This window comes from Mustela erminea, chromosome 6 (genome assembly GCF_009829155.1).
Source record: "Mustela erminea isolate mMusErm1 chromosome 6, mMusErm1.Pri, whole genome shotgun sequence".
Classification (NCBI taxonomy): Eukaryota; Metazoa; Chordata; class Mammalia; order Carnivora; family Mustelidae; genus Mustela; species Mustela erminea.
This window is the reverse complement of record NC_045619.1, coordinates 55,285,303-55,302,510: the sequence shown is the minus strand read 5'-3', so window position 1 is coordinate 55,302,510 and position 17,208 is coordinate 55,285,303. Positions and strand designations below refer to the sequence as shown.

Sequence of the window (17,208 nt, the reverse complement as noted above, 5' to 3'; positions counted from 1 at the left end):
AACTTGATTAACGGCTATAGATTATTTGAAAAGGTGGAACAATAAGTATAAGAAATAAATTAGGTCTCTGAAACACATATTGGAAAATACACTGTCCCTACATTATTTAGATAATTTAGAATTAATCATTTTTTTGTTAGGACAGTATGCTTGTCTGTATACAGGGGATCAAAACTCTTTCCTCCAAACCATAGCACTTTTTCTTGGCTGATAGTGACAGTAATGGGATGGATATGCCCCTTAGGCTGTCTACCAAAATTCAGCATGGCTTGCACAATATTTGTTTTAAAGAGAGAATGAAGTCTTCAGACATTTTTAGATTATGAAGTTAAATTAAGTTTATTATTAATAAATTAATAAGATTATTAAGTTAAAGAATGTTAAAGGAATACTAACATGATTGAGTAAGATCAAATATGTGAAGACCCATTCTTCTCACAGACTATGGGGCAGCAGAAATTGGTGGGGCACCTGGACGGCTCAGTGGGTTAACCCTCTGCCTTCGGCTCAGGTCATGATCTCAGGGTCTCCAGCCCTGCTGCCCCCTCCCTCTCTGCCTACTTGTGATCTCTGTCTGTCAAATAAATAAAATCTTAAAAAAAGAAAAGAAAAGAAAAGAATTGGTGAGGTCAGTCCACTATATAGACTAAATGCAAAACGTATAACAGACTTTCCAGAGATGATCATTAAGTACAACTTTGAATATAGTGAAACGGTTTAACTTAAGGTATAAGAACACATCCAGAGGCTAGGTTGAGTTTACCTCTGTATGACCAACCTATCCATTTTTAAATGCCTCTAGTCACATTTTATTTGCAAATATGAAATGCATGCTATCTTCCTTTAATTGGTCATTGCAAATTGTCTCTTGGTCTGTACAAATTTAAACTGTAGTAGCGCATTATCTTCAAAGTGAAGTTTACATTTAATAATTCTATATTCTGATAGGGAAAATAGCTTTTCTGTAAAACTAAGTGTCTGCTTCTCTTGATTTTCCTCCTATACCAGCTACAGGCCATACAGTTACCGGCACTTTGCACCCCCTACCACACCCTGCAGCACAGATGTTTGTGACAGTGACTATGCTCCCAGCCGGAGAATGACCTCAGTGGCAACAGCCAAGGGCTACACTAGTGACTTGAACTATGACTCAGAGCCTGTGCCTCCACCTCCCACACCCCGAAGCCAGTACCTATCAGCAGAAGAGAACTATGAAAGCTGCCCACCTTCTCCATACACAGAGAGGAGCTACTCTCATCACCTCTACCCACCGCCGCCCTCTCCCTGTACAGACTCCTCCTGAGGAGGGGCCCTCCTCCTCTGACTGCCTCCAATGCAGAAATGTAAATACAAATTTGGTTGAGATCTGGAGGGGGGGAGGGAGCTATTAGAGAAAGATGAGGCAGACCATGTACAGTTAAAAATTATAAATGGGGTAGGGAATACTGGAGATATTTGTACAGAAGAAAAGGATATTTATATATTTTTCTTAAAACAGCAGATTTGCTGCTTGTGCCATAAAAATTTGTATAAAAAATAAATTTGTACTAAAAGTTTTATTTTTGCAAACTAAATACACAAAGCATGCCTTAAACCCAGTGAAGTGACTGAATACAAAGGAAACAGAAATAATAAAGGCATCACTGACCAGGAATGTCTGGGCTTTATTGATACCAAAAAAAAAAAAGAGAGAGAGAGAGAGAGACAGAAGAAGAAGAAGAAGAAGAAGAAAAATTTAAGTCCATCTCAGAGCAGCAAACCACAGATACTTGGAAGTAGCCAAATAGCCTTCATGGTAACTAACATTTGAGGGCCAACAAGTTTAAGAAATCACTAAAGGGAAAAAAAAGGAATTAAAACTAACTTTGGACAAAGGGCTTTGTTTTCTCTAGGAATCCAATTATTTTAGTGAGGAATAAATAGGTATTTATAAAAATCCCTTCTGGGTGTTGCTATTTTAGGAGATCAGCTGTCTGGTAAGAAGGTGTGGGGCTCTTTGTGTGTGCAAGTCTTCTGTCCCTACCTTGGAACCCACAACTTCTGGCAAAAGAATTAATTTTTTCACTAGGTGTTTTTTACCTTGCTTCCTCCCCCAGCAGCTTTGTAGGACATTTTGCCAAAATATCACAATTTATTCACAACTTTTTATCTGAGGATTGATTAAATGGAATTTCCTAAATTAAGGTTGCATTTTAATATTTCTACTAGCTCCATTCCTCTGTAGGCTTAGCTCTTCAATTTGACTGCTGTTTTTGCATAATGATCAAAGGTTAGACATATTATTGCTCCTCTTCCAAGATTGTTTTAATGCTCATTAAAATCTCTTTTTACAACACATATAGGCAATGTTTAAGAATTACAAATTTAACCATTATGTTTTTGTTGTAAATTAATCATATATCCTTGCAGTACTTTCAGCACATAATATCACAATATGAAATCGTTTATATATATATGTTTTTTTCCTAGTAAAACATTTAAATATGTTCTGGTTAGAGACAATCTATTTAAAAAGAGAATTTTTTTGTTATCATTAGATTTTCCCTTTATTAACTGTTTGTGACATTTTCATGTTCTTTAGGTTACTTTTTCTCAGAACAATGTCTACATACATACCTCTTTTAATGTGTGACGTGAGTTTAATATCTTCCTGTTACCCAATGTGAATGTTAAGATTGTTTTCAGATTATCCACAAATTATTCTTATACTCACCTCTTATATATTTTTGTGTGTTCTCTCTTATCCCATTATGGATTAAGATGATTTAACAAATTTATCAATATGGATTAAATGAGAAGGCCAACCTAGTAACTTCTCAGCTGTCAGAACTTGGGTGGAGGGGAATAATGGAAGGCTCTTACATAATCAGCCTGCCCCGCCTGGTCCTTGGGCTGCTGCATCTTTAGCTCTCAAGGGCTGACGAGGGACAGTTCTAGCACTGCTCTGCCACCTTGCCACAAGTCAGTTTCCTGCTTTTTACGTGTTTCCAGCACTTCTCTGCTAAAACTGAAAATGTTTTTAAATTAATGTATTTTTACTTTACCAGATGTCAGTCAATTAGTTACCAAATGATTTTTTTTTTTTTTTTTTTTTTTTTTAATTCTGTCTTGCTGAGGCCTCCTCTCTGGATTTTCGGGCCAAGAGAAAACAATGGAAGAAGAGATTCAGAATTCTGGCAGGGATGAAGTAAACTTTTTAAGCAATTAAAAATACCTAAGGAATCTTTTTAAAGAGGAAAAATATGTGGTTTCAGAATAATGCTTAGATTGTTGGGGACACCTGATATGAATCAGGTGCACTTGATTTTGCATATAAAGAAATGGTGATCCATCAGTGTCTTGCATTTCAGGTGAACAAGCATTAACTCTTCCTGTTGGTAGACAAAGTGCTCACAGTTTAACAGAATGGACACTGGAGTTGTATTCTGTGACACGGGGCCTTTGATGCTTAAATGAAGATAGAAAGGTTAGCAATAACTGGGTATCAATTAGAATTTGAGAATTCTATATGTTTACATTTTTATTGTGCATCTTTATCCGGTGGGCTTCCCATGTGGAAACTTGCACTATAATGAATTAAGAAGAATACTGCCTTGTTATATCTCAGTCCAAGTGCTTGTACTGCGATGGCAATGGCCTCTTCTTGCAAAATACTGATTTGTGTGCCAATTTGTTTGAAATTATTTGAAGGCAGTTCCGCTTAATCTCAGAATCCTCTTTCTGGTGTATTTGAGATGGATTCTTAATGTTTTGGGGAGGGTACCTTTAAATGAGAGAATTATCAAAATTCAGGAAAGATTGGCCCTCAGATTACATGGACAGTTAAGCATAAGTAAACTCTTTTGATTATTAGACACAAGAGGTTTAATTGGAGAAACTGCAGATAAATAAACATGAGCACAAATCAGGGGAAAAAGTAGAAAAGGATTTAGAATTTGGTATGTTGCTATATTCATTATCCATGAAGAAAAAAAGAATAAAATGTTGTTAGAGTCCTTAAATACTGAAGTATTTAATTTTGAACATATGCCTTAAAGTATTCTATTTACTGATGTGATTAAAATTATCTGAGAAATGAGCTCTTGCATAGCATACTTTTTATGTACTATGTAGTAGACTAGACTTCATTGAGGTGGTCTTTTTAACTCTGAACAGTGGCCTAAGGGATTTTGCTGCTTAAATCGGATAATGGCATAGTCACAAGGAAAAAAAAAAAAAACAGAGTTAAGGGATAGAATTCTCGGTATTAATTTTTCTTTCATGAAATTTTATTATGCCTTTGATGCTGCTGCTCTTCTGTAGTAGCTTAGATGTCTGTCTAGCAGGAAATTAGTTATTTTAATATAAAATACTGTATGATACACCATGAGGCGCTATTATAGACCCTTGAGAACAGCTATTCTGAAGGGATGATATATATTTAGAAATGAAGACTTTACAGTACATTTCCATCTATAGGCCATTAATTTGGGGGCAGGACTTTTGAGCAGTAAAATTTTAGCATGAATTGATATATTTGTTCATCATTTTAAAATACTCTAAAGTCAGTAATTGTATAAGGCCAACTCCACCATTTGCATTAGGTAGCCATTAGTTTTGGGGTAAAATCTTTTTGTTTTGCCGTCAAGGCCTATTAATGAAGAATACTTCAAGCCGAGTTAGTAGCTGCAGCTTAGCTAGCCTATTGATGAATCTGTGTATGTTTGTGCAACCTGATACCAGCCATCATAATAGACTACTTCTGCTTCTCTGTGATAGTTGTGCTGGTGGAGTCCTGTGCCCAGATTCAATTCCTAGAAATGTTTTTAAAATTGTTTTTTCTCTTGCAGGGGAAACTTGCCACTTCATTGAATTGGCATGCCGTAAGAGTTGTGTATTGGTTACCATTACACATCTAACAAAATTGAGAAACAAAGTCTTGGGCTTTTCATACCCCAAGCTTTTAATAAGCTTAAGTCTGTATAATGACATACGTAGTATGTTTGGAGTGTGGCTATGAGTATGTGAATATCAGTTGGCCAACAAATGTTTGGGCATCCACAAATGAGACTATACATGAAGTGTAGACAGAGACTGAGTCATGAGTTTATAATCAAGTGTTGTTTAAAACATGTTCTCAGAATTCTTGAACTCAAATTTAATTTTATTTGATACTCCTCTCTTTATCCGAAGCCTAAAATGAGCCAAGAGAAATAACAGATGATTTTAGAAAGTACTGGTAGCATATGTGTGGTTTCTGACTTCTGGGATGGCATCATTTCATCATAGTCCCAAAATTTGGCTTTTGAAATTTTCAGTTTTAGGGGATAACGTTTTACATTTATAGTTTAAAATTTTTAAATTATGAGCATCATGAATCCATATACTCAGGGTATTTCCATTGGACTTGATTCTGCATCTCATTAAACTAAGCCTGCCCCTGAGTAGAAGGGGGTAGTCAGTAGGAATCTTAGATCTTACTGACTACCCTCCTCTCCCTCCTTCAGTCCCGGTAAATTTTACTTGGTTTTCCTTTTTCATAACACATCCTTAAACTGTTGTTAAGTTTATTGCAGGAAAAAATCTTCATGACTTTACAGATAAAACTATAAACTATGTGATTCCTTGTACTCAGAGTATAGACCTAACGAAAACTAACTTATAGATTTTCACCATTAGGTAGGGTTTACCCAGAAGTTTACACCAAAGATTTAGAAACAGTGTGCTTTTGCTTACGCTTAACTGTCCATTTTTTTAAACAAATATAAGCAGGATATATGTATATACATAAATATGAATATTAAAAGGAAAACAAAGTGAATAAATCTAATTTTACATGAAATTAAATATCTGGGGTTAGTAGGAAAATTTGAAAAGAGTTAAGAGGATACCAAGAAGCTTAAGCTGGACTAGCCTTATTTGCAAGTGAAGGATCTGGTGCTGCTTTCAGATGTTTATCCTTTGTGTTTTTAAATTTTTTTCTTAAGCTTTAATCTTTGTTATTGTCTTAAAGTCAGCTGGTGTTTCTTGTTCATGGACTTTGGTACGATGGTGCTTTGCAAGGATGTATTTATATTTTAATGGCCAACATTTGGTCAGCCCTTGTCCACTATTCACTTCCCCCTTTTTGTAAAATAAGTGCTTTAATTGTAAACTGTATAAAAATACCTTGTATAAATCCCCTTTTGATTATTACAATAAGCTGAGTTGTAACAAATGAAATGTTGATTTTTATAATAAAACAGTGGAAAATAAAAGTGTCATTTCTTTTTAGCAAGAAATCAAAACAGCTGATTGTGCTTTGCTGTGACTAGTGTTTGGGAGACAACAAAACCCACCTTTATTGTTTACATTTCAAGTAAAATACAACCTTGGAAGAGAGGTTTGAGAAGGCCTGTTGCATACTGCAGTGTTTGGCCATACCTGTGTTGGGAACAGAGAAAAAAGAAAACATTTTGTGCTTCCTGCCCTGGTTTTCATTCAACTCCTGGAAGGAACTCCACTGTGGATGCCGAACCTCCCTCTTCTCCAAATTAGCATTAAAAATAAACATTGCTCCTCCTGATGCAGAGTCCAGTATGCTATGATACTGAAGAGTAGCAGAATATAGCACCTCAAAATATGCCACTCGGGCTTCTTGATTGTTTTGCATCAGGTAGGCGCTTTAAAAACAGATACAGGGGCGCCTGGGTGGCTCAGTGGGTTAAAGTATCTGCCTTCGGCTCAGGTCATGATCCCAGGGTCCTGGGATCGAGCCCTACATCGGGCTCTCTGCTCAGCAGGCTCCCTCTCTCTCTCTATGCCTGCCTCTCTGCCTACTTGTGATCTCTGTCAAATAAATAAATAAAATCTTTAAAAAAAATAATAAAAACAGATACAGATAGAGGGTTTCTTTGAGCTCCCCTTATCAGCCTAAAGACAGATCCTTTAAAAGGAGCACATGACATAAATCATAAATCCCCTCCTGGAGAGTTTCATCAACCAGGGATAATTGATTCTTATCATAGATAAGGGGACTAGAAAAAACAGCCTGACAAACTTTGCTACAACTTTCACACCTCCTACCTCCTCTCCTAAGGGCCCATTCATCTTTCCTGAAAGTCACTCTTTCCCAAGAGGCCTGCATCATCCCTCGCCTTTTCCTATTAATATGCTATTTAAGCCTGAATCCTAAGTCATTTGGGGGAGTTTCTTGGTATTTCCCGTGTATACATAATAAGTGTGTACATAAGATGTACACATTAATAAATTTCTGTTTGCTTTCTCTTGTTAATCTGTTTTTTTATTACAAGGGCCTCAACTAAGAACTTAGATAAGGGTAGGCAGAATATTATTTTCCTCCCCTACAATACTCTTTGCAGAGAGGGATGAAAGAAACAATGAGGACTCAAAACCTCTACTTGAGTCAAAGTTTGCTGGCTTAACAGGAAGAGAGGAAAGTTTATTATCTGGCATTAGTTAAGCTCAAACATCGGGGTTAGATGGAGCAAATGTTAGTGTAAAGGTCTTTTCTCAGCAGATGCTCTCGAGTAAGTGAGCTTACCTTGACTTCTTCGCTGACCCCTCCCAGTCTTCGGGAGGGCAGCTATGCTCACCACTATACCACTAACACTCACTCCCAGTCTTCTGGAAAACAAAAATCATGAGTTGTGCTGTTCTCAATCTAGTCAAAGAAAGGAGAGGCAGAACCATGATGGTTTTGCCTGATTTAAAGGCAGGCTCAGAATGGGAAGGACAGTGCAAGTTGTTTCAGGTAATTCTCTCTGCAGGTGGGTTTTCTGCTCAGTTTATACAGCCTTTTACATTTTAATCTGTTGCTTCCAGTACAGTTGCATTTCTGTAAATTGAAAATAAAAGGGGAGTGAGTATTGATGAGGTTCAGGACATGCTACACCAAAATGTGGCACCTTAGCACAGTCACTAGTTTAAGCTGAAGAAATTTGAGAAATGGCATATGCAGGAAGAACCCTCTGACCTTCCCCTGAAGCAAGTCACAAACCCTAATGTGAGAAGTGCCCTCCCTGTACTCAGAGGAAAGGCGCATCCTTACCTCAGAAGACAAAGGGACACAGAAGAGGAATCTGAACAAGCTGGCCTTGCTGAGTTTGTCCCAGTTTGTTAAACACAACCCATACTCACCACCGCCCCCTCCTCCCCAACCCTGCAAATTATCTACCCAAGATTTGCATTTGTAAATTAATCATTAACCACCATATAAAGCCAAACTTTCCCCATTAAGAGGCCAAAAATAAGGGACAATTTTGCTAAGATTTGTCCAGCATTTACTGTGCCCCCCAGGTACTATGCTAAGTGTCCCCTCCCCCCTTTTTTTCCCCTCAACAATCAACTGATTAATACCTAACCTGGACAGGAAATGCCCAGTTTGAGTATGAAAAACTCCAGTGCAAAATTTTGATCAGAGGCAGTTGGCAGGGGTGGAGGGAAAAGGACACTAAACGGAGATTGAGATTCTAATCTCTGTTCTATTTTAATTAACTGCCAAGGCATGCCTGCACTCATTTAATCTCTCAGTATTTGTTGGTATTAGGCTCTAATAGAGTTTTCTGAACCTTGACTCTTTAATTGGCCAGTTCCACTACTTGTTCCAGAGAGCTGCTTACACCTAAGGCATTCTAGGCAATGAACAGTATTACAGGTAGAGTCTGCTGGAGGCCAAACACCTGTGAAGTGTGCTATTCTGCTGATGTCTATTGGAGGAATCCTTCTCTCTTGGCCCCTTCTCTAGTCTTGCTCCGCATTCCAGAGTAATTTATACCTCTCACAAGAGACTTAGTGTGCGGCCCATCATATGCTACCTGTATGGCAGACAAAAGATTATTTTAAGAGCGTTTTGACTTCCGATCATCCTACCACAAGCTCCCCCACTACCATTACCCAATTTCACAGGCTTGAAGAGTTATGTGTTTTGTCCTGTAATTAGAACCTTTTCTCTTGGGGGTTCCGTGGGAAAGAAAGGATTAAGGGACCTCCAGTTTTATGCAATACTGTGATTCTTCGGTGCAGATGTATATCAGGACAGGTTTTTAAGCAAGAACTCGGTTTAGATTTGGAGTTATTTATATTTTCTATGTCAATTGTTGTCTTTTAGGCCTTTGAGGAGTTTGTCCATTTCCTCTAAGCTTCAGTTTATTGGCCTAAAATGTGTCTCTTATCCTTTCAATGTCTGTTTTAATTTCTGGCATTGGTAATTTGTGTCTTGGACAGTTAAACTGAAGGTATATCTTTATTGATTTTTTTTTTTAAATCAGCTCTTGTTCTAATTTATTCTTCTCTATTCTATGTCCGTTTTCTGTTTCATTGTTTTCTCATTATTTCCTTTTACTTATTTGGATTAAACTTATTTGGATTAAATTTTCTTTTACTTATTTGGGTTAAATTTGCTAGCTGTTGACGATGAGAGCTTAAGACACTGATTTTAGACCTTCTTTTTATGATAAAATCATTTAAAGCTATATGTTTTCCTCTAAGCATGCTTTAGATGCACCCCACAAATTTTGATGTTTTCATTATCATTCAGTTAAAATATATATTTTTTTCTTTTTGGGGCGCCTGGGTGGCTCAGTGGGTTAAGCCGCTGCCTTCGGCTCAGGTCATGATCCCAGGGTCCTGGGATCGAGCCCCGCATCGGGCTCTCTGCTCAGCCGGGAGCCTGCTTCCTCCTCTCTCTCTGCCTGCCTCTCTGCCTGCTTGTGATCTCTCTCTGTCAAATAAATAAATAAAACCTTTAAAAAAAAATTAAAAAATATATATATATATTTTTCTTTTTAAAAAGGTTTTATTTTTGGGGGACGTCTGGGTGGCTCAGTTGGTTAAGCAGCTGCCTTCGGCTCAGGTCATGATCCCAGCGTCCTGGGATCGAGTCCCACATTGGGCTCTTTGCCCCGCGGGGAGCCTTCCTCTCCCTCTGACTCTGCCTGCCACTCTGCCTGTGCTCTCTCTCTCTCTGACAAATAAATAAATAAAATCTTAAAAAAAAAAAAAAAGATTTTATTTTGGGGCACCTGGGTGACTCAGTGGGTTAAAGCCTCTGCCTTCGGCTCGGGTCATGATCCCAGGGTCCTGGGATTGAGCCCCACTTCAGGTTCTCTGCTCAGCAGGGAGCCTGCTTCCCCCTCTCTCTCCCTGCCTACCTTTCAGCTTAACTTGTGATCTCTGTCAAATAAATAAATAAAATCTTTTCTTAAAAAAAGATTTTATTTATTTGACAGAGAAAGAGAGGGGACACAAGCAGAAGGGAGTGGGAGAGGGACAAGCAGACTTCCCACCAATCAGGGAGCCTGATGGGCTCAATCCCAGAACCCTGGGACCATGACCTGAGCCAAAGGCAGACACTTAATAACTGAGTCACCCAGGCACTTCTTTTTTTGTTTTGTTTTTTAAAGCAGTTAAAACATTTTCTAAATTTCACTTGTGATTTCTTCTTTGATCCATGGATTACATAAAAGTATGTATAATTTTTAAATATTTGGGGATTTTCCAGGTATCATTTTGGTACTTTCAGATTTAGTTCCATATGGGTCGTAAGTATTCTGTATGAATTTGACTCTAGAATTTATTGAGACTTGCTTTATAGGCCAGACTATCGTCTATCTTAGTGAATGTTTTATGGGCACTCAAGTAGTGGTAAGAAGAAAATCACAGGCCCAAAATGGAGTAATTTATGCTAGGCCACATCAACAAATCGGGGTGTAATGCTTAACTTAATTGCAGTTTCACCCTCCCCCAGAAATGTAGTCTCAACCTGTCGGGAATTTTCTGGTCAGCACCAATAAGGTAATCTGTCACATGGGCTCTCCCCATTCTCCAAAGGAGATGAATAATCCACCTCATAAGATCCTTTTATTCACCAAAGGAAGGTGACCCCACCTGAATTAATCCTTTTTCCTGTTTACAACTTCCTTGACCTCACTCTAATTAATCCTTTTTCCTGTTTACAACTTCCTTGTCCTGCCTTTAAAAACCTTTCCTCTTCTGTAGCACTTTGGAGCTTTCCTCCACTTGCTTGATGGGATACTGCCAATTCATGAATTGTTCAGTAAAGTCAATTAGATCTTTAAAATTTACTTGGTTGAATTTTTGTTATCTAATAATAATATTCTGCAGTTGTTGGATACAGTATTCAATAAAGATCAATTAGGTCAGTTTGATTTATGCTATTGTTCAAGTCTTCTAGATCTTTGCTGATTTCCTGTTCTGTTTTATCAATTACTGGGAAAAGAGTGTTGAAATCAACTGTAATTGTGGACTTGTCTATTTCCCCCTTTCAGTTTGTCAGTTTTTGCTTCATTTTTGAGCTCTCCATGACTTAGGATCATTGTCTTCTTTGTAATTCACACTTTTATTATGTAATGTCCCTCTTTGCCACCATATTTCTTGACTTGAAGTCTACTTTGATATTAATATTCCCATTCCAACTTTCTTACTAGTTTTGCATTTATTTTTCTATTCTTTTACTTTTGACCTATCTCTCTTTCATGTTTAGACATAAAACATAGTGTATAGTTGGGTCTCATTTTATCAATATTATTTCTGCCTTTTAATTACAGATTTTAGCCATTGCCATTTAATGTAATTTTTGCTACAGTTGGATTTTTGTCTGCCATCTTGATATTTTCTTTTTGTCCCATCTGTTCCTTTTTTTTCTCTTCTCTGGCCTTCTTTTGAATTGCATATCTTTTAGGAGTCCAGTTGATTTCTAGTATGAACTTACCAGCTGTGCTCAGATGTAGTCATTGCTGTATGATTTACAGTACATATCTTTACTTTGCTGTAGTCTATTAGGAATAATATACATAATATAATATGAAAACCTCATAACAGTCTTGTTTTATTTCTCCTTTCCAGTCTTTTGTGTTCTATTATCATACATGTTCCACATATTACGTCAAGATACATTGTTTTTGCTTCAATCATTTTTTTAAAAGATTTACTTATGTTCTATTTTTAAATTCTCTTTTAAAAAATTAAACATGGGTAAAATATTCTTACTTACCCATATAATTATTATTTTTTGGTGCTTTTCATTTCTTCTTATAGATCTGGGTTTATGGTATAATTTTCCTTTGGGCTGAAGAAATTTCCTTTGGTGTATCTTATGGTCTGATCATGACAAATTTGGTCTGATCATGACAAATTGTGCTTTTGATAGTCCAAAATGGTTTCATTTTGCCCTCACTTAAAAACAATTTATGACAGCTTTATTGAGGTATAATCAGCACACAATAAACTGCATGTATTTGAAGTATACAGTAGTTCATTTTGTGTTGTATACACCCACAAAATAATAAGACAAGGTAACTGACAGTTCTATCATCCCAAAATGCTTCTGCCTCTTTGTAATTCCTTCTTTCCATCCCTCCATTCCCAGGCAATCGATGACCTGTTTTCTGTCACAATAAATTAATTGCATTTTCTAGAATTTTATATAAATAAATTTATAGCATGTGCTTTGTTTAGTTTTCACTTAGAGATTCATATTCATGTTACAGCATATACCAATAGTTCAATCTTTTTTTTTTAACTGAATAGTATTCTATTATATGGATATACCATATTTGTTTATTCATTCAACTGTTAATGTTTTTTCCCATTTAGGGCTTTAACAAATATAGTTACTAGATTTGGTATAAGTTTTAGACCAAATTCATTTCTTTTGAATAAATTCCTAAGAATGAAATGGTTGGGTGAACTGGTAGATGTTTTACTTTTAAAGAAACTGCTAAAATGTTTTCCATTTTGGAAATGTAAAATTTTACATTCTGTTTTTCTTGAGTGAGTTTTGGTAGTTTGTCTTTTAAAAATTTTGCTCATTCTGAGGGGGCCTGGGATCAATTCCCTCATCAGCCTCCCTGTCCCGCAGGAAGTCTGCTTCCCCTTCTCCTCCTCATGCTGCTCATGCTGTCTCTCAAATAAATAAAATCTTTAAAAAAATAAATTTGTCCGTTTCATCTAAGTCATTGAATTTTGGCATATAATATTCTCTTATTATCCCTTTAATATCTGTAGAACCTATAGTAACCTTCCCTCTCTCATTCCTTGGTAATTTGTGCCTTTTCTCCTGATCAGTCAAGCTAAAGATTGTATTGATCTGCTCAACAAACCATCTTTTGGTTTCATTGCTTTTCCCTATTTTTCTGTTTTCTGTTTCTTTGATTCACTTTATTTCCTTTCTTACACCTACTCTACATTTGCTTTTTATAGTTTAAAGTATAAGCTGAAGTCATCAATTAATGACCATTCTTTTTAATGTAGGTGTTCAATGCTATAAATTTCCCCTCAAGTACTAAGTACCCCCATAAGTATTTAAGTTCTCTTCATAAAGTCTGGTATGCTATGCTTTCATTTTCTTTTAGTTCAAATTTTCTCTTTAACCCATGGGTGATTTAGACATGGGTTATTTAATTTTCAAACATTTGAGGATTATCTAGATATCTTTCTACTACCAATATATAATTTAATTCCACTGTGCTCAGCAAACATACTTTGTATTATATGAATCCTTTTAAATTTACTGACATTTGTTTTATGGCCCAGAATATAGTTTGTAAATGTTCTGTATGCATCCGAAAAAGATGTGTTTTCTCCTATTATTGGTTTTAATGCTCTATGATGTCAATTAGATCTCGTGGGTTAGCAGCATTGAAGTCTACAGTATTCTTACTGATTTTCTGTCTACCTGTTCTATCAGCTATTGAGAGGCATTGAAATCTCCATGGTTATGAGTTTGTCTATATTCCTTGCAATTCTATCAGTTTCTGCTTTGTGTACTTTGAGCTGTTAATGGTTTGTAATACTATGATTTATAATAGGAAATATGTATTTAGTCTTTGTCCCTGCTCCTCCAGGCACAGAACTAATAAAACCCTTGGAATTTCCTAAGTGATGTGAGCAATGAAGGTGTTTATTGTTATGTTAATGAGCCAACTTTTGGAAAGTCCCTAGGTAACCTATGGATGGGTTGTCAAGGGAACCAACCCTGTGAATTGAGGGGGTGGAACTTTCAGTCCCACCCCCTGACTCTGGGGAGGGAAGAGGGCAGGAGGTTGAATCAATTGCCAATAGCTGATTATTTAATTAATGATGCCAGTATAATGAAGCCTCCATAAAACCCAAAGGAAGAGGCTGGGAGAGCTTCCAGGTTGGTGAACACATATAGGTACTGAGAGAGTGGCACACTCAGAGAAGACATAGAAGCTTTATGCTCCTTTCTCCAGGCCTTGCCCTATGCATCTGGCTGTTTCTGAGTTCTATCCTTTTATATTAGAGCAGTAATCTAGTCAGTGAGATATTTCCCTGAGTGCTGTTAGCTGTTCAAGCAAATTAATTGAAGCCAAGAAGGAACTTCTGATTTATAGCCTATTGGTCCGAAGCCTACATGATGTTTAAAGACTGTGTTGTGGGGAGCCAGGCTCATGGGACTAAACCCTTAACCTGTGGGATCTGACATAATCTCTGGGTAGATAGTTTAATTAAGCTGGTTTATAGGGTAACAGCTGGTGTCAGAGAATTTCTGGTGGTGTAGGAAAAAACACACTGAGAGATGCATTAATGTTAGAATTGTTATGTCCACCCAAAACTATAAGATACCTAGGAATAAACCTAACCAAAGAAGCTAAGAATCTATACTCAGAAAACTATAAAGTACTCATGAAAGAAATTGAGGAAGACACAAAGAAATGGAAAAATGTTCCATGCTCCTGGATTGGAAGAATAAATATTGTGAAAATGTCTATGCTACCTAAAGCAATCTACACATTTAATGCAATTCCTATCAAAATACCATCCATTTTTTTCAAAGAAATGGAACAATTTATATGGAACCAGAAAAGACCTCGAATAGCCAAAGAATATTCAAAAAGAAAGCCAAAGTTGGTGGCATCACAATTCTGGACTTCAAGCTCTATTACAAAGCTGTCATCATCAAGACAGCATGGTACTGGCACAAAAATAGACACATAGATCAATGGAACAGAATAGAGAGCCCAGAAATAGACCCTCAACTCTATGGTCAACTAATCTTCAACAAAGCAGGAAAGAATGTCCAATGGAAAAAAAGACAGCCTCTTCAACAAATGGTGTTGGGAAAATTGGACAGCCACGTACAGAAAAATTGGACCATTTCCTTACACCACACATGAAAATAGACTCAAAATGGATGAAGGACCTCAATGTGAGAAAGGAATCCATCAAAATCCTTGAGGAGAACACAGGCAGCAACCTCTTCGACCTCAGCCGCAGCAGCATCTTCCTAGGAACATCACCAAAGGCAAGGGAAGCAAGGGCAAAAATGAACTATTGGGATTTCATCTAGACCAAAAGCTTTTGCACAGCAAAGGAACAGTCAACAAAACAAAACAAAAGACAACCGTCAGAATGGAAGAAGATATTTTCAAATGATATCTCAGATAAAAAGCTAGTATCCAAAATCTATAAAGAAATTATCAAACTCAACACCTAGTGAACAAATAATCCAATCAAGAAATGGGCAGAAGACATGAACAGACATTTCTGCAAAGAAGACATCCAGATGGCCAACAGACACATGAAAAAGTGCTCCATATCACTTGGCATCAGGGAAATACAAATCAAAATCACAATGAGATATCACCTCACGCCAGTCAGAATGGCTAAAATTAATAAGTCAGGGAATGACAGATGCTGGCGAGGATGCGGAGAAAGGGGAACCCTCTTACACTGTTGGTGGGAATGCAAGCTGGTGCAACCACTCTGGAAAACAGCATGGAGGTTCCTCAAAATGTTGAAAATAGAACTACCCTATGACCCAGCAATTGCACTACTGGGTATTTACCCTAAAGATACAAGCGTAGTGATCCAAAGGGGCACGTGCACCCAAATGTTTATAGCAGCAATGTCTACAATAGCCAAACTATGGAAAGAACCTAGATGTCCATCCACAGATGAATGGATAAAGAAGATGTTGTATATATACACAATGGAATACTATGCAGCCATTAAAAGAAATGAAATCTTGGCATTTGTGACGACATGGATGGAACTAGAGGGTATCATGTTTAGCGAAACAAGGCAATCGGAGAAAGACAACTATCATATGATCTCCCTGATATGAGGAAGTGGAGATGCAACATGGGGGGTTAAGGGGGTAGGAGAAGAATAAATGAAACAAGATGGCATTGGGAGGGAGACAAACCATAAGTTATTCTCAATCTCACAAAACAAACTGAGGGTTGCTGGGGGGAGGGGGCTTGGGAGAAGGGGGTGGGGTTATGGACACTGGGGAGGGTATGTGCTATGCTGAGTGCTGTGAAGTGTGTAAACCTGGCGATTCACAGACCTGTACCTCTGGGGATAGAAATATATGTTTATAAAAAATTTAAAAAAATTTTTTTAAAAAATGTCCAGAATAGGTAAAATTCCAGAGACAGAAAGTAGATTAGTGGTGGCCTAGCGCTGAGGAGTGTGACTGGGGAACACAGGAACTGCTTTTGAGTATGGAGTTTCTTTCTGGGAAGACAAAAATGTTTTAAAACTTAGACTGTACTGGTAGTTACACAACTGTGTGAACACACTAAAGAACACTGAATTGTATGCTTTAAATGGATGAATTTTATAGTTCGTGTATTGTCTCCTAATGGAGCTGTTAAAAAACAAAGTTTCCCTGTGGATGGGCAGTAAAAGGAGCATTTCTTGTGCTGTATTACTTGACCCACTAAAAAAAAAATAATAATAATTGTTATGTCCTCTTGATGAATTGACCCATATTATTAAATGACAATTACTAATATTAAATTCTTTGCTCTGAAATTTGTGACTGATGTCAATATAGCCACTCGATCTTTCTTTTGATTAGTGTTATCATAGTACTTTTCCACCCTTTTACTTTTAACATAATGATGTCTTTATATTTAAAGTGGCTTTTTGTAGACTACATATAGCTAGGTCTGGCTTTTTAAATCTAACCCAGTAATCTCTGCCTTTTAATTGGGATATTTAGACATTTTCATTTATCACAAATATTGATATGGTTTGATTTAATATACCAACCTGCTATTTGATTTCTTTTTGTCTTGTCTGTCTTTTGTTGCCCTTTTCCTCCTTTTCTGCTTTATTTTTAGATTAAGTATTTTTTATAATTCCAGTTTATCACCTTTGTTGGGTTTATTAACTATAAATCTTCTGTGACTAGTAGGCGTATATATACATTTCTGTGGCTTTTTAGATTTATAGCAT

The 17,208-nt window shown here is 36.9% G+C and overlaps 1 protein-coding gene across 2 annotated transcripts in view; it reads left to right on the top strand.

Annotated features, from left to right (window-relative positions):
* The window catches only part of LRP6 (LDL receptor related protein 6), a 173,166-nt gene extending 166,724 nt beyond the window's left edge, over window positions 1–6,442 (top strand). The window contains exon 23 of one of the 2 annotated variants that reach the window (XM_032347330.1): window positions 1,006–6,442. In XM_032347330.1, coding sequence (XP_032203221.1) covers window positions 1,006–1,303 — 298 coding nt within the window. In that variant the 3' untranslated portion in view covers window positions 1,304–6,442. The remainder of the gene's footprint in view (window positions 1–1,005) is intronic. The other variant, XM_032347331.1, reaches the window with a different exon arrangement.
* Window positions 6,443–17,208: the final 10,766 nt, after the last annotated feature.